General features: G+C 44.1%; 3 protein-coding genes across 4 annotated transcripts; 1 reads left to right on the plus strand and 2 right to left on the minus strand.

Annotated features, from left to right (window-relative positions):
* Positions 1 to 731: 731 nt before the first annotated feature.
* chid1 (chitinase domain containing 1) lies at positions 732 to 12,283 on the plus strand. Its single transcript, XM_029651845.2, has 12 exons — positions 732 to 1,254; positions 1,980 to 2,129; positions 2,722 to 2,854; positions 3,029 to 3,073; positions 4,018 to 4,124; positions 5,167 to 5,228; positions 5,341 to 5,433; positions 7,938 to 8,036; positions 8,184 to 8,333; positions 8,561 to 8,641; positions 9,579 to 9,621; positions 11,733 to 12,283. The coding sequence occupies exons 1-12, from the start codon at positions 1,126 to 1,128 to the stop codon at positions 11,829 to 11,831; spliced, it is 1,191 nt and encodes a 396-aa protein (XP_029507705.1). The 5' UTR covers positions 732 to 1,125; the 3' UTR covers positions 11,832 to 12,283.
* Positions 12,277 to 18,409, minus strand: gatd1 (glutamine amidotransferase class 1 domain containing 1). Of its 2 annotated transcripts, none has more exons than XM_029651849.2 (8): positions 18,269 to 18,409; positions 16,829 to 16,927; positions 16,404 to 16,480; positions 16,212 to 16,317; positions 15,153 to 15,260; positions 14,666 to 14,760; positions 14,457 to 14,550; positions 12,277 to 14,006 (listed from the first exon to the last, which is right to left on the minus strand). In XM_029651849.2, exons 2-8 carry the CDS (start codon positions 16,875 to 16,877, stop codon positions 13,984 to 13,986), a joined length of 552 nt encoding a protein of 183 aa, XP_029507709.1. In that variant the 5' UTR covers positions 16,878 to 16,927; positions 18,269 to 18,409; the 3' UTR covers positions 12,277 to 13,983. The 2 variants fall into 2 exon arrangements, with proteins under 2 accessions (XP_029507709.1, XP_029507707.1); XM_029651847.2 differs by having other exon boundaries at positions 12,277 to 14,010; positions 18,269 to 18,401.
* Positions 18,410 to 20,689: 2,280 nt separating this feature from the next.
* tmem258 (transmembrane protein 258) lies at positions 20,690 to 24,734 on the minus strand. Its single transcript, XM_029651844.1, has 4 exons — positions 24,638 to 24,734; positions 21,529 to 21,638; positions 21,061 to 21,190; positions 20,690 to 20,838 (listed from the first exon to the last, which is right to left on the minus strand). The coding sequence occupies exons 1-3, from the start codon at positions 24,638 to 24,640 to the stop codon at positions 21,064 to 21,066; spliced, it is 240 nt and encodes a 79-aa protein (XP_029507704.1). The 5' UTR covers positions 24,641 to 24,734; the 3' UTR covers positions 20,690 to 20,838; positions 21,061 to 21,063.
* Between the last annotated feature and the right edge of the window lie 2,426 nt (positions 24,735 to 27,160).

The following is a 27,160-nucleotide window of genomic DNA, read 5'->3' on the forward strand; positions in this document are numbered from 1 at the left end:
AACGTTTCTGAATTCATCTACAGTTTATTTAATTTGCTACCAACAAAAAAAAAAGATTATTCTCTGTCCTTCGATTTTTTTTCCCTGTTGTATGCTGTAATATGTGCTTCCATGAGCAAAAGTTCGAAATACAAAACTCTTATTTTGCAAACTAGAATTGAAGGACCAGGAAGTGTCTCTTCTTCTTTTTTTTCTGCCAGTTTGCTGTCAAACAGCTCGTACACACCATAGAGAAGGATAGAGAAAGCATCCCTATATCGTTTCTATTATGTCGTCTGCGCACAGGCAGCGCAATAAAGAACAATAGATAGTAATAATGAATTTGCTCAACTCGAACTGATTCAACAAGCAGGTCGTTTTTTGGTTTTACCTACACTAGTTTGCCATGGTTCATTGGACAAAGTCTACGGGAAAATGAATGTAGTTTTTGTAGTTTTTTGGGGGATAAATGCCAAAAATAAGGTCTTTGGTAAACACAGGCTGAGGAGATCTTATACATTTTGGTCTAACATCTTCATTAGCTAACGTCACTGTTTGTGAATATTGAAGCATTTATGTAATTAAAAAATAAACATCTTGCTTGGCTTATTCTTCCCGATGAACCTCCCACCAGGAGGGTTCAGCCAATAACGTTGGAAGTCCCACCCAGTTGACCACATTAAAATGGTGGAAGCCCTCAATGTCCCTGCCCATACTAATACATGTTAACATAGCCTTTTGGCTACTAGAGGCCTCTATCATTCTCTATGGTATACACAGCCACAAGGACCTGCAACTTCATGAGTAGGGTTGAGTGAGATTACTAGTATATTCGTGATTTCTCACTGTTTATAATTCATATCAAAACGTCGATTTGGCTGTGTGCACCATGCATCATTGGGTGTTCAGCTGACTTGACAACATTAACAACATTAACATCGTAACTCTAGCCAGGTGCTTGTCTTCTTGCCGGAACTCGCAAATGCTTCCGACACAGTTTCCTGTATCACACTTGCTAGAACTTGTAATTATCTGAGTGGGTAGCTAGAAATCTAGGTTTTTTTTCCAGTTCGTGTTGATGCAGCCAACTGCAGTAGCAGCAATTGGTCCCATTCCTGTCTATGTGTAGCTTGACTCAGAGGAGAGATGAGAGTAGAAGCGACGTTAATCATTGTGCTACACACCATACTGTCTACCCTGTTGGTCAGCTATGTTAGTGCTACGCTGTCCAGGACTGATGCCAAGAAGAAGGACTCCAAAACACAGGAGCCAGAGGTGAGGAAGAGGAGGATAGTGGTGATTTTATGATGAGGACGAGTGGTGGCATCAGTATTTTGCATCCTGGAACCAGTGTATGTAACGGGCTCAATGAGCTATGCCTATGGATACTGGAGTTAAGTTTCCTCGCTAGGGCTCAGCCCATGTGTGTGGGGGGAAGTGTGGACTTTGTATTCCCCCTGTACCCAGTTCTGATTTCAGTAAATTACCAGTATTGTAGAATGGACATAGACCACAATGAAGTGATTATATATATATATATTGTCAGTGTTTATTTAGTTAGTCTCATCCCAGTACTCACAGATGCTGTATCTTCCTCACAGCTCCTGGCAACAAGACAACCAGGGTTGGGGTCAATTGTAATTGAAGGCAGTCAATTCAGGAAGTGATTTGAAGTTAAAAATCCAAGAAACTGAACATCTTTAGAAATAAATGTACTGTTTTTTTTTCCAGGTTATTGAGAAAATCATGGAAAATAGATGCCCTTTTTTCCAGGTTATTGAGAAAATCATGGAAAATAGATGCCCTTTTTTCCAGGTTATTGTGGAAATCACTGAAAATAGATGCCCATTTTTCAATGATTGAGTTGGAATTTCAGTTTACTTCCTGAATTGACAGCCTTCAAATTCAAATGGACTTCAACCTTGGAGACTACAGTTTGTTTGGTTTTACAACTACACATGCAAATAGTTGTTTCTTGTGTTTATTTATTATTATATCAGACGTCCCAGGCAGAGCGGTCGGTGCTGGAGCGAGGTCTGGTTGTTACTGACCCTCAGTGGAAGGACATCGTAAAGGAGGAGAGGAGATACTGCCAACAGGCTGTGACTCAACACACGTTCCAAGGGCCCGTACTGGGGTATATAACTCCTGTAAGTGCAGTGCTTGATTTGGGATGGAGCTCACCGGAGCTGAGTTCCTGCACCTCTTATAAAAATGATTAGCTTATAAGTATTGCAGAGTTCCTGCACCTGAATATAAACAGTACCGGCACCTATTTCAGTCTAAGTCGGGCGCTGTGTAAGTCTCTAAAAGCAGGTTGGTGTGTTGGTTTAGAGTCTGGTTAAACCAGACTGAATGCTGCAGTCACCTTTTGAACAACAGTGACACATGATCCTTTACAGACATGTTGCCCATCTTCTGCCTGCAGGTTAGCCTGGAATCCAGAACCGGATTCACTAATATTCCACTCCTTGTACTCCATGTTTAGCATGGTAAGGAGTGGCATGATAACTCAATACAGACTGGTACCCAGGCTACCTGCAGGTACCCACGTGTTTATCTGGGTGATTCTGAACACCCTTCTATTACTATTTCATGTCTGTGTATTTAATAGTGTAACTATCTTCTTTCTACTGTTGTGTACGAGCTATATCTCATCAACAGGCTCCTTGAATACATTTTGAATCAATTCTTCATTGAATCATTCTCTCACTTCCTTCTGCTTTATTTCCCACCCTCCAGTGGAACTCTCATGGTTACGATGTTGCCAAGGTGTTCGGTTCCAAGCTGACCTCCGTGTCTCCAGTGTGGCTTCAGCTGAGACGGAGAGGACCTGAGAGCTTCCATATCACTGGTCTACACGATCATGACCCAGGTAATCTGTCATAGACTAACCAGATTAAAGACAGACAAAGTTGTGATGTTGTCAGACAAAGTTGTGATGCCTAAGAAATGTGTACTAAGGACTTGTCAGAGTTGTGATAGTCAGACAAGGGAGTATATGGCAAATATAGAAAGTTGTCTTTCAAAGACCCTCCTTCTTTTCTAGGTTGGGTAAAAGCTGTGCGGAAGGCAAACAAAAAAATCAAAATGCGTAAGTGTGTTAAACTCAGCTTCCATTTAAATAAGAAGTATACTTCCAGATGACCTCACTATGGTATCGATCAGTCACATTCAGTTCCAATGATCACTCTCCTCCTGATCACTCTCCTCCTGATCACTCTCTCCTCCTGATCACTCTCTCCTCCTGATCACTCTCTCCTCCTGATCACTCTCTCCTCCTGATCACTCTCTCCTCCTGATCACACTCTCCTCCTGATCACACTCTCCTCCTGATCACACTCTCCTCCTGATCACTCTCTCCTCCTGATCACTCTCTCCTCCTGATCACTCTCTCCTCCTGATCACACTCTCCTCCTGATCAAACTCTCCTCCTGATCACTCTCTCCTCCTGATCACACTCTCCTCCTGATCACTCTCTCCTCCTGATCACACTCTCCTCCTGATCACACTCTCCTCCTGATCACACTCTCCTCCTGATCACACTCTCCTCCTGATCACTCTCTCCTCCTGATCACTCTCTCCTCCTGATCACGCTCTCCTCCTGATCACGCTCTCCTCCTGATCAAACTCTCCTCCTGATCACTCTCTCCTCCTGATCACTCTCTCCTCCTGATCCCTCTCTCCTCCTGATCACTCTCTCCTCCTGATCACACTCTCCTCCTGATCACACTCTCCTCCTGATCAAACTCTCCTCCTGATCACTCTCTCCTCCTGATCACTCTCCTCCTGATCAAACTCTCCGGGTCTCTTGTCCTAAAAAGGGTCCCTGTGTTTGGTAATAATGTGACATGCCTGAATTTTTCATCAAACTGTCCCGTTTAGTTTTTCTATCATCCTCAGACAAATGCTTTCATTTTTTTTGGTGTAATTCTTATTTATGGATAAGGCTTAAAATACAGGATAGAATCTTTCTCTGTCACATGATAACCAAACACAGGGCCTTCGTCATCTGACGCTTCTCTGCTTTTCGCTCAGTTCCTCGTCTGTTATTTGACGCCTGGTCGTACCAGGACTATATGAGTGTTCTGGGCAGTGAGGATGAGATCGAGGAGCTGGGGACTGAGATGGTGGACGTAGCTAAGGTAAGGAGGAGCATTTATGCTTTATTCAGATATTAGAGGAGGGAGACAAAATGGGAAAGGAGGAGACGGGGCCCAAACCCTGGTCTCTGGGGTACTAGACCATGGGGCCTGCATATAAGGAGTTAAATTCACAATATAATACTAATGCATTATAGTACATTTATATCACATATCAGTTGGCAAGTGAGACTGAAAACAGTTTATCAACTGCCAAAAAAGTTAAATGTGTTATGTGGGTTTTTTTTAACGGTAAATATTCTCATATAGTAGTATACCCCAAAGTGAATGTTTGTTGCAGATGTTGACTTCCACTGTTTATATCATAGGAGTGTATACTGAATGACTAACACGGGACTGAATGACTAACACGGGACTGGATGACTAACACGGGACTGGATGACTAACGGGACTGGATGACTAACACGGGACTGGATGACTAACACGGGACTGGATGACTAACACGGGACTGGATGACTAACACGGGACTGGATGACTAACACGGGACTGGATGACTAACACGGGACTGGATGACTAACACGGGACTGGATGACTAACACGGGACTGGATGACTAACACGGGACGGGATGACTAACACGGGACGGGATGACTAACACGGGACGGGATGACTAACACGGGACGGGATGACTAACACGGGACTGGATGACTAACACGGGTCTGGATGACTAACACGGGTCTGGATGACTAACACGGGACTGGATGACTAACACGGGACTGGATGACTAACACGGGACTGGATGACTAACACGGGACGGGATGACTAACACGGGACGGGATGACTAACACGGGACGGGATGACTAACACGGGACGGGATGACTAACACGGGACGGGATGACTAACACGGGACGGGATGACTAACACGGGACTGGATGACTAACACGGGACTGGATGACTAACACGGGACTGAATGGGACTGGATGACTAACATGGGACTGGATGACTAACACGGGACTGGATGACTAACACGGGACTGGATGACTAACATGTCAAATGTAAACGCCTAATTGTGTTCTGCCTTTGCAGACAGAAGGCTTTGATGGCTATACACTGGAGCTGTGGAGTCAGCTGGGAGGGAACAAGAGAGTGTGAGTAACACCGTGACCTGTCGTAGTCATGGTAACTACCCCTCTGAAGAGTTTAAAATCCACTTTTACAACCTTTTGGTTTGTAATTGACTGTAAACACTATTCCATTCAGGGAGCTGGTCCACATGATTACACACATCTGTGAGGCTCTTAAGGAGAAGAAGCTGGACTGTGTACTGGTCATTCCGCCAGCCATCACACCAAGGTAGGCGATACAGATGTCATAAAAATATCACAACACGATTGATTTGCTATTTTATCAGCTGATTAAAACACAAAAGCCTGTCTGAATTTGAGAACATTTTAGAGACCAGGGCTGTGTAATTTTAATCCAATTTTCTGCAATTCTACAGATGTCTCTACGGCACTGAGAGAAAATGTTGCAAAAATGTTGCATTTCCTGCCTTTATGTCTGGATTAAAGCTGTGTTCTTCTGCTCAAACATAATACAATCAATACTGTTACATTCATTGTTTTAGTCATTTTCAATTCTTCTTGAATGTCTAGCTTTTATTTGGGTAATTGTTAGTACTCAAAGATTAGATTATATATATTTTTTAAAATCTCTAGGTCTGTTAAGGTAAAAAGGAGAGCAGTTGTGGATGAAGTCAATGAAAAATCGCTCTGTGTACAGCAGGGAGACAACCTCCAGTATGGGAACATAGAAAACTGTATAACTAGAGAAGGACTTGAAAACCACTACCAGGAACCACTGTTCTGTCAACAATGTCACTAAATCCTGTAGGAACTCTAAACAACGCCTAGAGACGCTGGCTATTGGCACCATACAGACAATATCAGCTGCTCTAGAATCACACCAGTGAGAGGCTTATAGGAAGACAACAGCTGCTCTAGAATCACACCAGAATCACACCAGTAAGAGGCTTATAGGAAGACAACAGCTGCTCTAGAATCACACCAGTGAGAGAGGCTTGTAGGAAGACAACAGCTGCTCTAGAATCACACCAGTGAGAGAGGCTTGTAGGAAGACAACAGCTGCTCTAGAATCACACCAGTGAGAGAGGCTTGTAGGAAGACAACAGCTGCTCTAGAATCACACCAGTGAGAGAGGCTTGTAGGAAGACAACAGCTGCTCTAGAATCACACCAGTGAGAGAGGCTTGTAGGAAGACATCAGCTGCTCTAGAATCACACCAGTGAGAGAGGCTTGTAGGAAGACATCAGCTGCTCTAGAATCACACCAGTAAGAGGCTTGTAGGAAGACAACAGCTGCTCTAGAATCACACCAGTAAGAGGCTTATAGGAAGACAACAGCTGCTCTAGAATCACACCAGTGAGAGAGGCTTGTAGGAAGACAACAGCTGCTCTAGAATCACACCAGTGAGAGAGGCTTGTAGGAAGACAACAGCTGCTCTAGAATCACACCAGTGAGAGAGGCTTGTAGGAAGACAACAGCTGCTCTAGAATCACACCAGTGAGAGAGGCTTGTAGGAAGACAACAGCTGCTCTAGAATCACACCAGTGAGAGAGGCTTATAGGAAGACAACAGCTGCTCTAGAATCACACCAGTGAGAGAGGCTTGTAAGGAAGACATCAGCTGCTCTAGAATCACACCAGTGAGAGAGGCTTGTAGGAAGACATCAGCTGCTCTAGAATCACACCAGTGAGAGAGGCTTGTAGGAAGACATCAGCTGCTCTAGAATCACACCAGTGAGAGAGGCTTGTAGGAAGACATCAGCTGCTCTAGAATCACACCAGTAAGAGGCTTGTAGGAAGACAACAGCTGCTCTAGAATCACACCAGTAAGAGGCTTGTAGGAAGACAACAGCTGCTCTAGAATCACACCAGTGAGAGGCTTGTAGGAAGACAACAGCTGCTCTAGAATCACACCAGTGAGAGGCTTGTAGGAAGACGACAGCTGCTCTAGAATCACACCAGTGAGAGGCTTGTAGGAAGACAACAGCTGCTCTAGAATCACACCAGTAAGAGGCTTGTAGGAAGACAACAGCTGCTCTAGAATCACACCAGTAAGAGGCTTGTAGGAAGACAACAGCTGCTCTAGAATCACACCAGTGAGAGAGGCTTGTAGGAAGACAACAGCTGCTCTAGAATCACACCAGTGAGAGAGGCTTGTAGGAAGACGACAGCTGCTCTAGAATCACACCAGTAAGAGGCTTGTAGGAAGACAACAGCTGCTCTAGAATCACACCAGTGAGAGAGGCTTATAGGAAGACAACAGCTGCTCTAGAATCACACCAGTGAGAGAGGCTTATAGGAAGACAACAGCTGCTCTAGAATCACACCAGTGAGAGAGGCTTGTAGGAAGACAACAGCTGCTCTAGAATCACACCAGTGAGAGAGGCTTGTAGGAAGACAACAGCTGCTCTAGAATCACACAGGGTCACAGATCATTAACAGTGTCTTTGAATCATCAAACTTTAACCATAACATTCAATACTGCCAGACATTTGATAGTGGCAGTTTAACAGGTCATCAACAGGTGTGAGTTTATTTTCTTACATTCCCCATGATCTTTTCTACCTTATCTGCTTTTAGTACTTTTTAATTTACACTGAAAGTGTTTTTCTATCCTGAAAATACACTACACTGTTTTAACTTAGGCATCCTGTAAAAAATACTAAGGCTGCCCGCTCAAGGATTTCAATCGCAGAAAAATCCCTGCAATACCATTACTACCATGTTTGATCCTGAGCGAGAGAGAGGAGTTTAATCTTTCTGTTGTGATCAGTTCAGGCCAGCCGGGGATGTTTGGGAGAGAGCAGTTTGAGCAGTTAGCTCCTGTAGTGGACGGATTCAGTCTAATGACCTACGACTTCTCCTCTGGACGGTAAGTTTCCTTCTCACTGAAACAATCATATCCTTTATAAAATATATATATTGGTAAAATGACCATCACTGAACATTTTGACTGATGTTATAGGCAACGCCCATGTTCTTAGTATATCAATAAATCAGGTTCTCTCTTCCCTCCTAGACCGGGCCCCAGCTCCCCCCTACCCTGGCTGAGAGAATGTGTTCTAGAGTTGTCCCCCAACAACCATTGGAGACACAAGATACTGCTGGGACTCAACCTGTATGGACTGGACTTCTCCACCTACGGAGCTGAACCACTGCTGGGGGGCAGGTAGGATACTCCTAATAATACTATATACTAGTAGTAATCTATACAGAAGATTCTATCTCTGTCACTTCCAGTCCCTCTTCAACACTCTCTCTCTCTCATTCTCTCTGTGTCACCTCCAGTCTCTCTTCAACCCTATCTCTCTCTCTGTGTCACCTCCAGTCCCCCTTCAACCCTCTGTCACCTCCAGTCCCCCTTCAACCCTCTCTTTGTCTTTGTTTCCTGTAAAGGTTCATAGAGCTGTTGAAGGAGCTGAAGCCTAGACTACTATGGGATGAACAGGCTGAGGAGCACTACTTCAGCTACAAGAGGTACAGTCTCCTAGATTATGGTATTAGAGGGACAGATAGTCTACCAGATTATGGTATTAGAGGGACAGTTAGTCTCCTAGATTATGGTATTAGAGGGACAGTCCTAGATTATGGTATTAGAGGGACAGTTAGTCTACCAGATTATGGTATTAGAGGGACAGATAGTCTCCTAGATTATGGTATTAGAGGGACAGATAGTCTACCAGATTATGGTATTAGAGGGACAGTTAGTCTACCAGATTATGGTATTAGAGGGACAGTTAGTCTACCAGATTATGGTATTAGAGGGACAGTCCTAGATTATGGTATTAGAGGGACAGTCTACCAGAGTATGGTATTAGAGGGACAGTTAGTCTACCAGATTATGGTATTAGAGGGACAGTTAGTCTCCTAGATTATGGTATTAGAGGGACAGTTAGTCTCCTAGATTATGGTATTAGAGGGACAGTTAGTCTCCTAGATTATGGTATTAGAGGGACAGTTAGTCTCCTAGATTATGGTATTAGAGGGACAGTTAGTCTCCTAGATTATGGTATTAGAGGGACAGCTAGTCTCCTAGATTATGGTATTAGAGGGACAGCTAGTCTACCAGATTATGGTATTAGAGGGACAGCTAGTCTACCAGATTATGGTATTAGAGGGACAGTCTACCAGATGATGGTATTAGAGGGACAGTTAGTCTACCAGATTATGGTATTAGAGGGACAGTCTACCAGATTATGGTATTAGAGGGACAGTTAGTCTACCAGATTATGGTATTCTTTAACTTCATATTATGTCAATTAAAAGAACGATCATTTCTAGATTATGTGAAATGCAGTTTCCATTCAGCACTCCTTTATTTACTGTTTTTTTGTGAAGAAATGGGTCTCGTCTTGTCGGATATCTTGCCAGTATCATCACACCACAATAACTCGATTTGTGTTCCACATTCTAGGAGCAATGGAGTCAAGCATGTGGTGTATTACCCAACTCTGAAGGTAGGACCTTTTGATGTACATCAGACACCTTCACTTTTTTCACATTTTGTTACGTTTACAACTTTCTTCTAAAATGGATTTCCCCTCATTAATCTACACACACTACCCCATAATGACAAATAAAAAACAGGTTTTTAGACATTTTAGCAGATTTATATTTAAAACACTGAAACAAATTTACATAAGTATTCAGACCCTTTACTCAGTACTTTGTTGAAGCTCCTTTGTCAGCGATTACAGCCTCGAGTCTTCTTGGGTATGACGCTACAATCTTGGCACACCTGTATTTGGGGAGTTACTCCCATTCTTCTCTGCAGATCCTCTCAAGCTCTGTCAGGTTGGATGGGGAGCGTCGCTGCACAGCTATTTTCAGGTCTCTCCAGAGATGTTCGATTGGGTTCAAGTCTGGGCTCTGGCTGGGCAACTCAAGGACATTGAGACTTGTCCCGAAGTCACTTCGGCATTGTCTTGGCTGTGTGCTTAGGGTCATTGTCCTGTTGGAAGGTGAACCTTCGCCCCAATCTGAGGTCCTGAGTTCTGGAGCAGGTTTTCATCAATGATCTCTGTACGTCAAGCCTGACTAGTCTCCCAGTCCCTGCTGCTGAAAAACACGTTGCCACCACCATGCTTCACCGTAGGGATGGTATTGGCCAGGTGATGAGCGGTGCCTGGTTTCCTCCAGACGTGACACTTGGCATTCAGGCCAAAGAGTTCAATCTTGGTTTCTTCAGAACAGAGAATCTTGTTCCTCATGGTCTGAGAGTCCTTTGGTGCTTGGACACTACCGTAAAGGCCTGATTGGTGGAGTGCTGCAGAGATGGGAGAACCTTCCAGAAGGACAATCATCTCCACAGAGGAACTCTGGAGCTCTGTCAGAGTGACCATCGGGTTCTTGGTCACCTCCCTCACCAAGGCCCTTCTCCCCAGATTGCTCAGTTTGGCTGGGCGACCAGCTCTAGGAAAAGTCTTGGTGGTTCCAAACTTCTTCCATTTAAGAATGATGGAGGCCACTGTGTTCTTGGGGACCTTCAATGCTCGATACCATTCTGTCTCAGCGCTCCACAGATAATTTCTTCGACCTCATGGCTTGGTTTTATAGACTGGTGTGTGCCTTTCCAAATCATGTCCAATCAATTGAATTTACCACAGGTGGACTCCTATCAAGTTGTAGAAATGTCTCAAGAATGATCAATGGAAACAGGATGCACCTGAGCTCAATTTCGGGTCTCATAGCAAAGGGTCTGAATACTTATGTAAATAAGGTATTTCTGTTTTATGTTTTATACATTTGCTTAATTTTAGAATGAGGATGTAACAAACTGTGGATAAAGTCCAGGGGTCTGGATCCAAATGCACTGCAGATGATTCAAAATAGCCAGATAAATTACACAAAACAAGAGTATCACCAGATTTAAGTTACGTCGATTTGATTCATGATCAAACAACATTTTCCAGAAACACAGATCCTTAAATGTTTTGCCCTCTCTCCCCCTCTCTCTCTCCCTCTCCCCCTCTCTCTCTCCCTCCCCCCTCTCTCTCTCCCTCCCCCTCTCTCTCCCCCTCCCCCTCTCTCCCCCCCTCTCTCCCTCCCCCTCTCTCCCTCCCTCCCTCTCCCTCTCTCCCTCCCTCCCCCTCTCCCCCCCTCTCTCCTCCTCTCCCTCTCTCCCTCCCTCCCTCCCCCTCCCCCTCCCTCCCTCCCCTCCCCCTCCCTCCCTCCCCTCCCCCTCCTCCCTCCCTCTCCCTCCTCCCTCCCTCTCCTCTCTCCCTCCCTCTCTCCCTCCCTCCCCCTCTCCCCCTCCCTCTCTCCCCCTCTCCCCCCCTCCCTCTCTCCCCCCTCCCTCTCTCCCTCCCTCTCCCTCCCTCTCCCTCTCTCCCTCCCTCTCCCTCTCTCTCTCCCTCTCCCTCTCTCCCTCCCTCTCCCTCTCTCTCCCTCTCTCTCTCCCCTCTCTCCCTCCCCCTCTCTCTCCCTCCCCCTCTCTCCCTCCCCTCTCCCTCCCTCCCTCTCTCTCTCTCCCTCCCCCTCTCTCTCTCCCCCCCCCTCTCTCTCTCCCCCCCCCCTCTCTCTCTCCCCCCCCTCTCTCTCCCCCCTCTCTCTCTCTCTCTCTCTCTAGTCTCTTCATCGACGTATCTCTTTAGCCACTGAGTTAGGTACAGGAATCTCCATGTGGGAACTGGGCCAAGGGCTGGACTATTTCTATGACCTGTTATGAGCCAATCAGAGTAAGAGACTTCGAGGTCCTTTCTTTGTTAGCGCATCGATAAACCAGTACCACATGTGCAAATGGTATATAGTTCATGGTAATATTTGCTGAGCCACTGAGCACCAACCAAGAGGATTCTACTACTTTTAAAATAAATGAGTGACGTGACTTATCTCAGGAAGATCATTGGCGACGGAGGCCAAGTTGTATGTGGAGTGACACTCAAACTGAACTAAGGAAGCTGCCAACGTGGCAGAGTAAAACCATCCATCAAAGCAACTGGGGGTTGGTGACAGGGTTATTATGGGATATGTCACACACACACACACACACACAAGGTGTTCATGTTTTTAAATGGAAATATCCAGATGAAAAACGGTAAGATAGGAAGTTTTTCTTCTACCATGTTTAAGAACTGCAGGAATGTTTCTTTGACATGAAATAAAAAAAGGTACATTGTTCAGTGTTGTTTTTAATATACAAATGTAATCGACAATAGAAATTTACATACATACAGTGATACTTTTTCTAATACCTCACCGGTGGCTGCTGAATTATGCTTGACGTGTGTGTGTGTGGGGGGGCTAGTTGTACTACAAACCTCTGCTGTAGTAGACTGTGTGTGGGGGGGGGGGGGGGGCGGGCTAGTAGTAGCTAGTAGTAGACTGCAGGGTTGGCCTCAATTCCATCTAAAATCCAGTCCATTCAGGAAGAGCACTGAAATTCCAATTCTCTTCAATAAAAGGTAGAATTGTAATTTGGTTTACTTTCTGAAATGGAATTGCACCAACTCTGGTGTACAGTACATAAGACAGGAGTTGTACAGCATGTCCTCATACCCAGAACCTTTATTTGTCCTTGATAGCACTAAATGTAAAGGAGCTCTACTTTGAGATGTTGCCTGCGTTTTTTTGTTACTGTATGTATACTCTGATGAGCCCTGTCTGCTAAATCATATCCTGTTCATGTCAAAATAAGGCTGGGGTTAAATCCGATCACGCTTTGTGGGCAACGCACCTTTTTAAAAGAGCCACGGAAGCAGCCGATTGGCACGTGTTTTTCTGTTGCTTATTAGAGAAACAGATTTCAGTTTTGGAAGTGTTTCCTGACCGATTCCGAGGTTTAGTTAATGCTGTATGGCTTCCCGCCACGAAGCCTATTTCACTTCCTGAAAATCCCCAGAATGAATCTAAGATAACTCAATAAATATGTAATAAATGTAGACGTTTTTGTCGAGGATGTTATAGTTGTGTAATTTTACATCTAAAAAGGTTTTTGGTGCAGTATTTCTGTGTGACTTGTCTTGGAGCTGCTGGGCAGGTCGGTCACAGTTTTTTTCTATTGGATAGAGAGCAATCACAGCAGCTGTTCACCCCATGTTAGTGAGTCAATAGACATCGTCAAATCAAAACCCTTCATTGTGACGCACAGATGTTCCAATCTCCATTTTAGACCAGACCCACTTTATGACCAAAATTATCTGATTTACACTTCTGTCAATTTTGACAGTAGAACAACTGTTTCTAACTCATAATCGACGCCAAATTGGCCATTTTCCAAATGGATTCGTTGCTTTTCAAAGGCAGTAGCTCCTTAAAAGGCAAAATATTCCAGTTCGCATTCATGATCCAATACTGCATTTGTCTATTCGATGGCTGATTCCCTTTTTAAAAACGGCGCATAGCCATCAAAGCATGTTCGGATTGAATCCCGGCCCAAGGCTTTTCAGAACAGAAGACATGTGGTCCCCACATAGCAGAACAGAAGACATGTGGTCCCCACATAGCAGAACAGAAGACATGTGGTCCCCACATAGCAGAACAGAAGACATGTGGTCCCCACATAGCAGAACAGAAGACATGTGGTCCCCACATAGCAGAACAGAAGACATGTGGTCCCCACATAGCAGAACAGAAGACATGTGGTCCCCACATAGCAGAACAGAAGACATGTGGTCCCCACATAGCAGAACAGAAGACATGTGGTCCCCACATAGCAGAACAGAAGACATGTGGTCCCCACATAGCAGAACAGAAGACATGTGGTCCCCACATAGCAGAACAGAAGACATGTTACTTTCCATTACAGAGCATAATGAGGTTATTGACAGCGACCGACGTAGACAGGACGTTCTGTCCGGTCACCAGGTGTCTGTCGATCACTACATGCACGGCATCCTCCTGACTAGCTGGGAAAACAACAGCGATAGAAATACGTCAGGTTACATCTTTTTTTGCTGTCGTTGCTTGAGACACAAAACTAAACATCCACGTCAGTCACATTGATTGGCTTCCTGCCGTGTTAAACATTACTTCCTCGTGTAGAGACATGAGACCAAATCAGATCTCTGCAGTATTCTGAAGTAGTGTTGAACATGGCAGGAAGCCAATCAATATGATCTACTGATAGGGTGGCAATTCTACTCACACACACAAAAAAAAAAAAGGTTTCCCAGAAATTCTGGGTTGTAGTATTCTGGATGTATTGCTTCCTGATTCTGGGACAGTTTCAACTTGGATTTTGGGGGGGGAAGTTACCAGAATTTTGCAACTCTACTTATTGATCATTTGCCCAAATCGTCTGCAATGTAGACCTCCTGCAACAAAAATACCAGTTATCTCCCTCCACACTCACCGGTGTACGATCCTCCGCTGTCCTTGACAAAGTCCTCCACGATCAGAGGCAGGTTGGCAAAGTCTGGGCTCCTCACCAGCTCAAACACAGACGGCTGAGAATGGAAGTTGTATGAAACGAGTAACCAGATCTTTTCTTGCAAATCAGGTATATTATTGGCTTTCATGAATTTGGAATGTGGTGTTATTTCCCCCCTCTCAGAGACTAACCCCAGTGAGACTGTAGCCTGTGAAGATCCACTTCTGTCCCTCTACTATGGCGCAGCACAGACCAGATACCCCTTGTCCTATAGCGCACACCGCCTCTGGTAGGGTCAGACATGGTCGTGTCATGTAAAACAACATCTCACAAACCATGCAACAATGTTTCACAATATTTGTTTCTTAAACTTTTTCGAGACCCAAGATTTAGCTGAGGCCTCTGTCGGATCTGGATCGCTGTGCGATAGAAATGTAAAAAAGGTCATTTCTGATTGAGCCGACATTTACATAATGTTAACCATGAATGCAGTCTCCACCCAATGCAGGAGCACTACTCGCTGGTCCAGCTGGGTCTGCTGACCTATGACCTGTGTGTCAACTCTACAGGACCTTTAAAATTTGTATTGGGCTTTAGCGGATCAAATAGAGACGGGATTCTGTCCTGTAGAGACCGACACTAGAGACTAGGGGATAGAGCACAGGGTAGGGTACTGACTCTGCTGTGAGGTGAAGTGTGTGAGGATGCGTGCCAGAGAGCCACTGTGTGCCAGGTCAGTGAGCGCCCCAGGACAGTCTGGAATCAGCAGAGCTTGGTACCGAGCACCTGGAATACAGGGGACATCATCACGACATCATCACGTGACCTTCAGCAAAGGATTACGCCAATTATTTCCATTTGTATCTTAACAGTCAAATAACTGACCTCTCAATTACTGTGTAACAATTGATAGATTTTGGATATGAATGTGGCAGAGAAATACACAAAGGTGACATACTATAATCTTACCGTCTACTCATGCTATAATGTTACTGTCTGCTCATACTATAATCTTACCGTCTACTCATACTATAATGTTACTGTCTGCTCATACTATAATCTTACCGTCTGCTCATACTATAATCTTACCGTCTGCTCATACTATAATCTTACCGTTTGCTCATACTATAATCTTACCGTCTGCTCATACTATAATCTTACCGTCTGCTCATACTATAATCTTACCGTCTGCTCATACTATAATGTTACCGTCTGCTCATACTATAATGTTACCGTCTACTCATACTATAATCTTACCGTCTGCTCATACTATAATCTTACCGTCTGCTCATACTATAATCTTACCGTCTGCTCATACTATAATGTTACCGTCTACTCATACTATAATCTTACCGTCTGCTCATACTATAATCTTACCGTCTGCTCATACTATAATCTTACCGTTTGCTCATACTATAATCTTACCGTCTGCTCATACTATAATCTTACCGTCTGCTCATACTATAATCTTACCGTCTGCTCATACTATAATCTTACCGTCTGCTCATACTATAATCTTACCGTCTGCTCATACTATAATCTTACCGTCTGCTCATACTATAATGTTACCGTCTGCTCATACTATAATGTTACCGTCTACTCATACTATAATCTTACCGTCTGCTCATACTATAATCTTACCGTCTGCTCATACTATAATCTTACCGTCTGCTCATACTATAATGTTACCGTCTACTCATACTATAATCTTACCGTCTACTCATACTATAATCTTACCGTCTATTGACTCCAGCTTGGCTGGGGTTGCAAAAGACTTCTGGCTGAAGTCTTGGATCCATCTGGCCGTGGTATCATCCACCCCGACAAAATCTATGGGCTTGCCCTGGAAATGACAAGGCACCAACATCGTGTGTGTGTTTTTTTTTGGTGTGTGTGTTTTCTCCGTGTGTATCTCCGTGTGTATCTTACCCCTGGTGTAGCAGTCTGCAGGTTGAACACTGAACTACAGAGACAGAAGGCTTGATGGAACGACTGAGCAGACACTCCTAATGAGAGGAGAGAGAACTTAAAACAGCAGGCTAGCCACTAAAGCAGCAGTATGAGCCATTCATGGTGATTATTGTACAATATGATAATGATTGTGTCAAACCAACACTCCGGAATAAGATAACAATACAGCCCCCGAATTAGTCATATTTCACTTTTTTTTGACACAGAAAAGATACTGTCAAACATGACTAATATGGGTGCAATAGCTATCTAGTTCATTGAAAATATTAAGCCTCATTGTGTCCGTCACATGACATGAGGTTACGTTCAGCAGCGCTAGATTGACGCGCTCATATCGACAGAAGTGGGTGAAATGACATGTTCATAATGTATTAACGCCCTACCTTGTGCAGCTGCACTGGCCACAATTAGACAAGTGGGTTTAGAAGACATTTCGGTGGTTTACCAAGATCAAATCCGTTGACTGCTACTTCAGACCATTGCTAAAAAACAAATGAAAACAGGAAGTGATCACAGTTCAACATTGACTTCCTCTAGCCAATGACAGTTCAACTTCCTCTAGCCAATGACAGTTCAACTTCCTCTAGCCAATGACAGTTCAACTTCCTCTAGCCAATGACAGTTCAACACCCGTTTTCACTCTGAACGAATTTCAAAATAAAAGTCTAACGTACAGCAAGTGAAGGGAGCATAAAACGATGTGAATATCCTTTACAAAACCTTTGTATGTATATACAGTACCAGTCAAAAGTTTGGACACACATACTCATTCGAGTTTTTTTTTTTTTTTTTTTTTTTTTTTTACATTGTAAAATAATAGCTAAGACATCAAAACTATGAAATACCACATATGGAATCATGGGGTAACCAAAAAAGTGTTAAACAAATTAAACAATGCACCCTCCCTAAGGGGGGAGGATGACAGGGAAGATAAACTGATGCACCTTCTCTAAGGGGGGAGGATGACAGGGAAGACTAACTGATGCACCTTCCCTAAGGGGGGAGGATGACAGGGCAGACTAACTGATGCACCTCCTCTAAGGGGGGAGGATGACAGGGAAGACTAACTGATGCACCTTCCCTAAGGGGGGAGGATGACAGGGAAGACAAACTGATGCACCTTCCCTAAGGGGGGAGGATGACAGGGAAGACTAACTGATGCACCTTCCCTAAGGGGGGAGGATGACAGGGCAGACTAACTGATGCACCTCCTCTAAGGGGGGAGGATGACAGGGAAGACTAACTGATGCACCTTCCCTAAGGGGGAGGATGACAGGGAAGACAAACTGATGCACCTTCCCTAAGGGGGGAGGATGACAGGGAAGACTAACTGATGCACCTCCTCTAAGGGGGGAGGATGACAGGGAAGACTAACTGATGCACCTTCCCTAAGGGGGGAGGAGGACAGGGAAGACGAACTGATGCACCTTCCCTAAGGGGGGAGGATGACAGGGCAGACTAACTGATGCACCTTCCCTAAGGGGGGAGGATGACAGGGAGGACTAACTGATGCACCTTCCCTAAGGGGGGAGGAGGACAGTGAAGACGAACTGATGCACCTTCCCTAAGGGGGGAGGATGACAGGGAAGATGAACTGATGCACCTTCCCTAAGGGGGGAGGATGACAGGGAAGATGAACTGATGCACCTTCCCTAAGGGGGGAGGAGGACAGTGAAGACGAACTGATGCACCTTCCCTAAGGGGGGAGGATGATAGGGAAGATGAACTGATGCACCTTCCCTAAGGGGGGAGGATGACAGGGAAGATGAACTGATGCACCTCCTCTAAGGGAGGTGGAGGTGTTGACACTACAGGTCAAATACCTGTGGCTGGCAAGGGAGCGAAGACGGAGAGGAACCAAAGAGTAAAAGCCGAGGGCCTTTTGAAGTTCATCCCAGCTGAGGGCCAGAGACGTTCATCCCAGCCGAGGGCCTTTTGAAGTTCATCCCAGCCGAGGGCCAGAGACGTTCATCCCAGCCGAGGGCCTTTTGAAGTTCATCCCAGCCGAGGGCCAGAGACGTTCATCCCAGCCGAGGGCCTTTTGAAGTTCATCCCAGCCGAGGGCCAGAGACGTTCATCCCAGCTGAGGGCCAGAGACGTTCATCCCAGCCGAGGGCCAGAGACGTTCATCCCAGCCGAGGGCCAGAGACGTTCATCCCAGCCGAGGGCCAGAGACGTTCATCCCAGCCGAGGGCCAGAGAAGTTCATCCTAGCCGAGGGCCAGAGACGTTCATCCCAGCCGAGGGCCAGAGAAGTTCATCCCAGCCGAGGGCCAGAGACGTTCATCCCAGCTGAGGGCCAGAGACGTTCATCCCAGCCGAGGGCCAGAGACGTTCATCCCAGCCGAGGGCCAGAGACGTTCATCCCAGCTGAGGGCCAGAGACGTTCATCCCAGCTGAGGGCCAGAGACGTTCATCCTAGCCGAGGGCCTTTTGAAGTTCATCCCAGCCGAGGGCCAGAGACGTTCATCCCAGCCGAGGGCCAGAGACGTTCATCCCAGCCGAGGGCCTTTTGAAGTTCATCCCAGCCGAGGGCCAGAGACGTTCATCCCAGCCGAGGGCCAGAGACGTTCATCCCAGCTGAGGGCCAGAGACGTTCATCCCAGCCGAGGGCCAGAGACGTTCATCCCAGCCGAGGGCCAGAGACGTTCATCCCAGCCGAGGGCCTTTTGAAGTTCATCCCAGCCGAGGGCCAGAGAAGTTCATCCTAACCCAGAGATGCATAACGTCAATTCATTTCAGTGTTTTTACTAAAATGTGATACCGTCTCACTCCTAAATGGAACCCAACATAGTGCACTACTTTAGACCAGAACCCAACATAGTGCACTACTTTAGACCAGGGCCCTATAGAACCCAACATAGTGCACTACTTTAGACCAGAGCCCTATGGAACCCTATTCCCTATATAGTGCACTACTTTAGACCAGGGCCCTATAGAACCCTATATAGTACACTACTTTAGACCAGAGCCCTATGGAACCCTATTCCCTATATAGTGCACTACTTTAGACCAGGGCCCTATAGAACCCTATATAGTACACTACTGTTGACCAGAGCCCTATTCCCTATATAGTACACTACTGTTGACCCGGGCCCTATAGAACCCTATTCCCTATATAGTACACTACTGTTGACCAGAGCCCTATTCCCTATATAGTACACTACTGTTGACCAGAGCCCTATTCCCTATATAGTACACTACTGTTGACCAGGGCCCTATAGAACCCTATTCCCTATATAGTACACTACTGTTGACCAGGGCCCTATAGAACCCTATTCCCTATATATAGTACACTACTGTTGACCAGAGCCCTATGGGTCCAGATATAGCTCTATGGCTGTGTTTACACAGGCAGTCTAATTCTGATCTGCAGCCGGATCACATAGTGATTTATACTAGTTCTAACTACAGATTCCTATATGTTCTCCACTTCCTACTCCCATGTCAATGCCAGGGCTGTTGGCATGACGATCTGGAAGCACCAGATTCTTTCCTGAACAGTCATGTCACCTTTGTGAATGAGATGTGTCTAGGCAGTTGTCACTACTACTAAATAAATAATGCTGCTATCACTGACTTATTGGAGACAATCTGAATTACATTGATTCCTCACATCCTTAAAAGTCATTTCACAAGAAGGTCAAAAGGTTAGACCTCATCCAATGGGGTTTTGAGAAGGAAGAAGAGAGGGTGTGAGGAATCCAGGCAATGCAATTCAGATTCACAGTGGTGCCCTCTGGGAGATGCCTCTAGCACCACCTTGTGGTGATCTATTTCTACTACAGTCCTCGGACTAATGAAGCCACTTCCAAAGCATCAATAGGCTGGCTCACTCCAATTCGGTCGCAATTTACATTTAAGTCATTTAGCAGACGCTCTTATCCAGAGCGACTTACAATTTCACCAGTAAAGACGAGGTATAGATCCAAAACTGAGGCTTAAATACAGAAGCAAAATAAGTTTTATTTGGACATCATAGTGCCCAAAAGTTGAGTGAGGAAAAGTGTAATAAAAAAAAAAACTGCTTATGATTTGATACCAAATGGTTTTGTTGACCTTTTTCTACATTGAGCATTGAAGCCTCAGTTTGGGATTTATTCCTCTTTAGATAGGGTGTGGGTTTCCATCTTTCAGTATTCACATTTTGAAACCTACCTGGAATCAACACAGATTTGTAATAAGGACCTTTAAAAACAAACCCGAACAGACTGCCTCCTTTCATTACCAGTAGAAACGACGCAGTTTTGTACAAATGTCTCTTTATTTAGTGGAAGGCAACCCCAATCCCAATCCTCTTGTCAGTGCAGTCCATCTCCTGCGGTGGAGTCCACTTCATGATGTCCTTCTGTTCCACTGGAATGTTCTTCTGTATCATTTGGCAATATAACAATCTGTAACAGGACACACACAGGGACCACAGACATGAAACACTATGGTGAACGAGTGTCAGAACTCGGAAATGGAGAAATGTCCGACTTGGAAACTCGTTGTAAAGAGTTAATACTCGTTTCCCCACTTGGAAAGTATCCGACCAATAGGAAGCTCTACGGAAATACATTTAACTCACGAGGTTCCGACTCGTCATGAATGCAGCATAAGTCTCGTTTCCTTACCTGTCAGACATAGATGCCGACCCACAGTAACAGAAACAGCACTCCGAAGCCCATGAAGAGAGACGCCACCAGGGAGATGAGCAGCTCTTTGAACACGTCTCTGGTGTATTTAGTGGACGTTACCTCGTAGCTGGGAGAGAGTTATGGTGCTAATCACAGTGGTACACAACAGACCAACCTTTACATCCAGTCTATCAAAAACATTCTCACTTATTGCCAACATATTCACCTACAGTAGTGTATATTATCTCTGTAAATATTCAGCTTCTATCTGCCTGTTCTTCATTCCTAGGTCGTAGGGAGACACAGGGCATATTACTTGACATTGGTGTGTTAATACTGGGCTGCAACAAAAGCCTACACGTTCACAGTGTCCCCATTCACCAGGTTTGAAGACCACTGATTCATGGTAAAAAATAAATAAAACAAACTGTCACTATGAAGACAGATGACAATGGAGAAGGATACACGAAGAACCACGCAGTGAAGAACATGCCGATAGCCAGTAGGACCACAGTGAGGTGGGGGAAGACTGCCGGGTTCACCGGACTGGTGTATCTCGTCATGGCCTCCAGCTCCTGGGGGAAGAAGATGGTGAGATTCACTCAGTGTGCTTCTGGTTAGGGACAATATCCCACATTTCTAAATGGACCGGTATGTTGCCAACTGTAAATAAACATGGGGTTTCAACTTACTAACTAGGTAAATATGAGTTATGCACAGATCAACAAGCTTATTGACTGACTTGATCATAACAGGTGAAGTTCTCTGGTCTTTACTTGGCCTTGTCCGTGGGTGGCTGTATTTGGTGTTAGCATAGCTAGCTACAGTAGCTAGTCAAGCTTGATCTATATATAGTTCCCGCTACATTAGCATAGCTAGCTACAGTAGCTAGTCAAGCTTGATCTATATATAGTTCCCGCTACATTAGCATAGCTAGCTACAGTAGCTAGTCAAGCTTGATCTATATATAGTTCCCGCTACATTAGCATAGCTAGCTACTGTAGCTAGTCAAGCTTGATCTATATATAGTTCCCGCTACATTAGCATAGCTAGCTACTGTAGCTAGTCAAGCTTGATCTATATATAGTTCCCGCTACATTAGCATAGCTAGCTACTGTAGCTAGTCAAGCTTGATCTATATATAGTTCCCGCTACATTAGCATAGCTAGCTACTGTAGCTAGTCAAGCTTGATCTATATATAGTTCCCGCTACATTAGCATAGCTAGCTACTGTAGCTAGTCAAGCTTGATCTATATATAGTTCCCGCTACATTAGCATAGCTAGCTACTGTAGCTAGTCAAGCTTGATCTATATATAGTTCCGCTACATTAGCATAGCTAGCTACTGTAGCTAGTCAAGCTTGATCTATATATAGTTCCCGCTACATTAGCATAGCTAGCTACAGTAGCTAGTCAAGCTTGATCTATATATAGTTCCCGCTACATTAGCATAGCTAGCTACTGTAGCTAGTCAAGCTTGATCTATATATAGTTCCCGCTACATTAGCATAGCTAGCTACTGTAGCTAGTCAAGCTTGATCTATATATTAGTTCCCGCTACATTAGCATAGCTAGCTACTGTAGCTAGTCAAGCTTGATCTATATATAGTTCCCGCTACATTAGCATAGCTAGCTACAGTAGCTAGTCAAGCTTGATCTATATATTAGTTCCCGCTACATTAGCATAGCTAGCTACTGTAGCTAGTCAAGCTTGATCTATATATAGTTCCCGCTACATTAGCATAGCTAGCTACAGTAGCTAGTCAAGCTTGATCTATATATAGTTCCCGCTACATTAGCATAGCTAGCTACAGTAGCTAGTCAAGCTTGATCTATATATAGTTCCCGCTACATTAGCATAGCTAGCTACTGTATTCCCATCATGTTATGTTATTCGATTTAACTGATGAATAGCTATAAAACGTAGTTCACTAGCTACAGACATAACGTTAATGAATAAGGTTAGCTGAACTAGTATCTGTGCGTTAGAGACCTCTCTCCCAGAAAACTAGACAAGTCAAAAAAATAAAGCTTGTGATTTCATGACTTATGTGCACTTTTTACAATCAAGTCATACGAGGAATAGTTGGCATTTTACACAGAAAATGTATATGTTAAAAAGCGTTGTCAAAATAAGTTAATTTATCACCAAACATGGAGTTTTTCTGAGCAACCATCTTCTTTTACTCCCGATACGGCCGGTATGTATTTACAAAAACATGTCTACAAATATTTTAAACGAGCCATCGAATAAATGCCTGTCCAGCCCGGACGCTCGGTCTGAACATTAACACACATCGCTTGCCGTGCGGTCTTAGAAGCATACGGAGATTTCATATCGGAGAGAAATAGTTCTGCAAAAACTAAAGGTTAAATGGATACATCTTTGTATATGGTTAGGGTTTCCCCCACGGTCATATCTCCATGTTACGGCGCTTGTTTACTGAAAACAGACACCAGAGGACTGACTGACTTCATGCGCTAATGAGTTACCTGCTTCTCTCAACACCTGTGTGTAAACGGAAGACACCAAACCTGTTGTCACTGAAAAATACGGTCGGCTGCAACTGTGTTAAAACAAAACTGTAAGTGTCTATTGTGTCTGTCTTATCCGGTGTCCTGTGTGAATTTAAGTATGCGCTCTCTCGGAGGACCTGAGCCCTAGGACCATGCCTCAGGACTACCTGGCCTGATGACTCCTTGCTGTCCCCAGTCCACCTGGTCGTGCTGCTGCTCCAGTTTCAACTGTTCTGCCTGCGGCTATGGAAACCTGACCTGTTCACCAGACGTGCTACCTGTCCCAGACCTGCTGTTTCCAACTCTCTAGAGACAGCAAGAGTGGTAGAGATACTATTAATGATCGGCTATGAAAAGCCAACTGACATTTACTCCTGAGGTGCTGGCCTGTTGCACCCTCGACAACTACTGTGATTATTATTATTGGACCCTGCTGGTCATCTATGAACATCTTTGCCATGTTCTGTTATAATCTCCACCCGGCACAGCCAGAAGAGGACTGGCCACCCTTCATATCCTGGTTCCTCTCTAGGTTTCTTCCTAGGTTTTGGCCTTTCTAGGGAGTTTTTCCGAGCCACCGTGCTCCTACACCTGCATTGCTTGCTGTTTGGGGTTTTTAGGCTGGGTTTCTGTACAGCACTTTGAGATATCAGCTGATGTACGAAGGGCTTTATAAATAAAAATGGATTGATATTTAGCGTTTGTGAACTGAACAGGGATTTGTGTTTCTAGAACCTTACCGCAATTGAAATTTCCATTTAATTTGAGTATTTGGCTTGTTTTGGTTTCCAGAACCAATTTTTATTTTAATAAACATAACATGTCGCTAAAATCCTTGGACTAAGGAGTAACGTGAATTTAGGTTCCTTTCGTCCAATAGTGGGCTAGTAAGCTAATGTAGGCTAGTAAGCCATTACAACCCGGAAATGCCTATCTACAACAACCATTTGAATACATATAATGTTAGGTTTTAGACAAATCGCAATACACAGCTATAAGTCTCATTTCATGATCAAGTTATTCTTAGAAAAGTGTGCATTAGCTACAAATCACTTACCATTTTGTTGAGTTTCTTGTTCCTACTGCAGAATCCCAATACTTGTAAAGAGCCACGTCAGTTCTGCCGACGTTCTCAAGCAGCATAAAAATACTTGGCCGCCACCTAGCGGGCTGGAGAAACAGTTTCATGCGGAATCCTTCGTTTATTTATTCCATCTTTTATTCCGAAACAGAGATTTTTACATTAGATTCATTTTAAGATTAGCACAAAATAATTAAACAGATTATTTGACACTATATTATTGTGCTAATCTTAAAATTAATCGATATGCTGCTTAGAGCTCTCTCTCTCTCGCTCTCCACCAACCAAAACACATTTTGTTTTCAATCAATATTTTATTTACTACATGCGTTCATATTATGACAACATGCTCTTCAAAACAAAACAAAAAGACAAAAACAGCAAAGACTTAAAAATAAATGGCATGATCATGTATTAAAAACAAAGTAAGAGGTTCGACTAAAAAAGCACACAGATTTATAGGGAGAACTTTTAAAGCAGAAACAGGAATAGTGTAGAGGTGAATGAGGGAGGGGGTGAATATGCTTTACAAAGTGATTCAATGTTAAAGTATTTTAGTGAGAAGAAGATAAACCTATTTCAAAATGATTTGATTCGTTTCATTGTAAAGTTTTAATTAGAAAGTCCTGTGTGTTCGTGTGTATTGAGGTGTGTGTGTGTGTGTGTCTGTGTGTGTATTGAGATGTGTGTGTGTATTGAGGTGTGTGTGTGTGTATTGAGGTGTGTGTGTGCGTGCACACGCCCATGTGTTTTCTTTCTCAGTGACACAGGTAAAAGGAGAATAGTGATTTTGATTGGCATATAATTTCATAAAAGAACATTTACATATTAATGATACAACATACATGATACAGTAATAAGGAGTAAAAATTATAGTGATAAAACAAGAAATAACATAAAAAAGGAGCATAGATTGTTACAAAATGAAGCTACGTAGTAACACGTAATCAGTTTCTATACCAGTTGAAACCAGTTGGAACCAGTTGGAACCAGTTGAAACCGGTTGGAACCAGTTGGAACCAGTTGGAAACACCATCAGAGCATTAAGCAGTCCGTATATACAGTGCTAAACTACACCTACTATGCTGGTGTCACTATAAAGGCTGGCTGGGGCATTATAAATAAGTTAAAACAGTACACTGTACTCATGTATGGCAAAATCATATTGGTAATACAGTATAATACTATATGTTTATATTGTGTCATCTTCCATTAAGTATATTCATTTGATTATTTGTTTTTGAATTTAGATTTCTTATGACATGACAGGTCAGGTAAGATTGACCACATACTGGTCAGAGGGATATTGTGTCAATACATCTGTTTCAACCAACCAGGGGCCTCTATTTCTTATGACATGACCGGTCAGGTAAGATTTAACACATACTGGTCAGAGGGATATTGTGTCAATACATCTGTTTCAACCAACCAGGGGCCTCTATTTCTTATGACATGACCGGTCAGGTAAGATTTAACACATACTGGTCAAAGGGATATTGTGTCAATACATCTGTTTCAACCAACCAGGGGCCTCTATTTGTGATCAAAGATATTTTTGGGGGACATCGACAATGGGAACTTGATCCTAGACCAGCACTCCTACCCTGAGAACTGATCCTAGACCAGCACTCCTACTCTGAGAACTGATCCTAGACCAGCACTCCTACCCTGAGAACTGATCCTAGACCAGCACTCCTACCCTGAGAACTGATCCTAGACCAGCACTCCTACCCTGAGAACTGATCCTAGACCAGCACTCCTATCCTGAGACCTGATACTAGACCAGCACTCCTATCCTGAGACCTGATACAAGACCAGCACTCCTATCCTGAGACCTGATACTAGACCAGCACTCCTATCCTGAGACCTGATACAAGACCAGCACTCCTACCCTGAGACCTGATCCTAGACCAGCACTCCCACTCTAAGGCGATTTCTGAAAACGGGCCCAGGTCTCTGTATTGGAGAGAGATGGTGCATTCTGAACTTGAGATGGGAATAAGTATTTTGTTAACTTGAGATATTCAGATACCAGATAATATCCAAAGGGGTCCTTCATCACGTACTAATACATGTATATACTAAATTCTGTATTACATGACATATGAGGAACACAATCAATGTTGTTTCAAAGAGGACAGTGGTCAGTGAGTAAGGAACAGATATCACTACAAAGAGTATAGGCTAATAACAGAGTACATGTGAAGAGGTGTGTTTTCCAGAGGAGATAGCTATAAACATGGCTGAAGGGAAAGGGTGTTGTTTCAAAGAGGACAGTGAGTAAGGAACAGATATCACTACAAAGAGTATAGGCTAATAACAGAGTACATGTGAAGAGGTGTGTTTTCCAGAGGAGATAGCTATAAACATGGCTGAAGGGAAAGGGTGTTGTTTCAAAGAGGACAGTGAGTAAGGAACAGATATCACTACAAAGAGTATAGGCTAATAACAGAGTACATGTGAAGAGGTGTGTTTTCCAGAGGAGATCAGGGAGGGAGG

The sequence above is a fragment of the Oncorhynchus nerka genome, linkage group LG9a (genome assembly GCF_034236695.1).
Source record: "Oncorhynchus nerka isolate Pitt River linkage group LG9a, Oner_Uvic_2.0, whole genome shotgun sequence".
Taxonomy (NCBI): Eukaryota; Metazoa; Chordata; class Actinopteri; order Salmoniformes; family Salmonidae; genus Oncorhynchus; species Oncorhynchus nerka.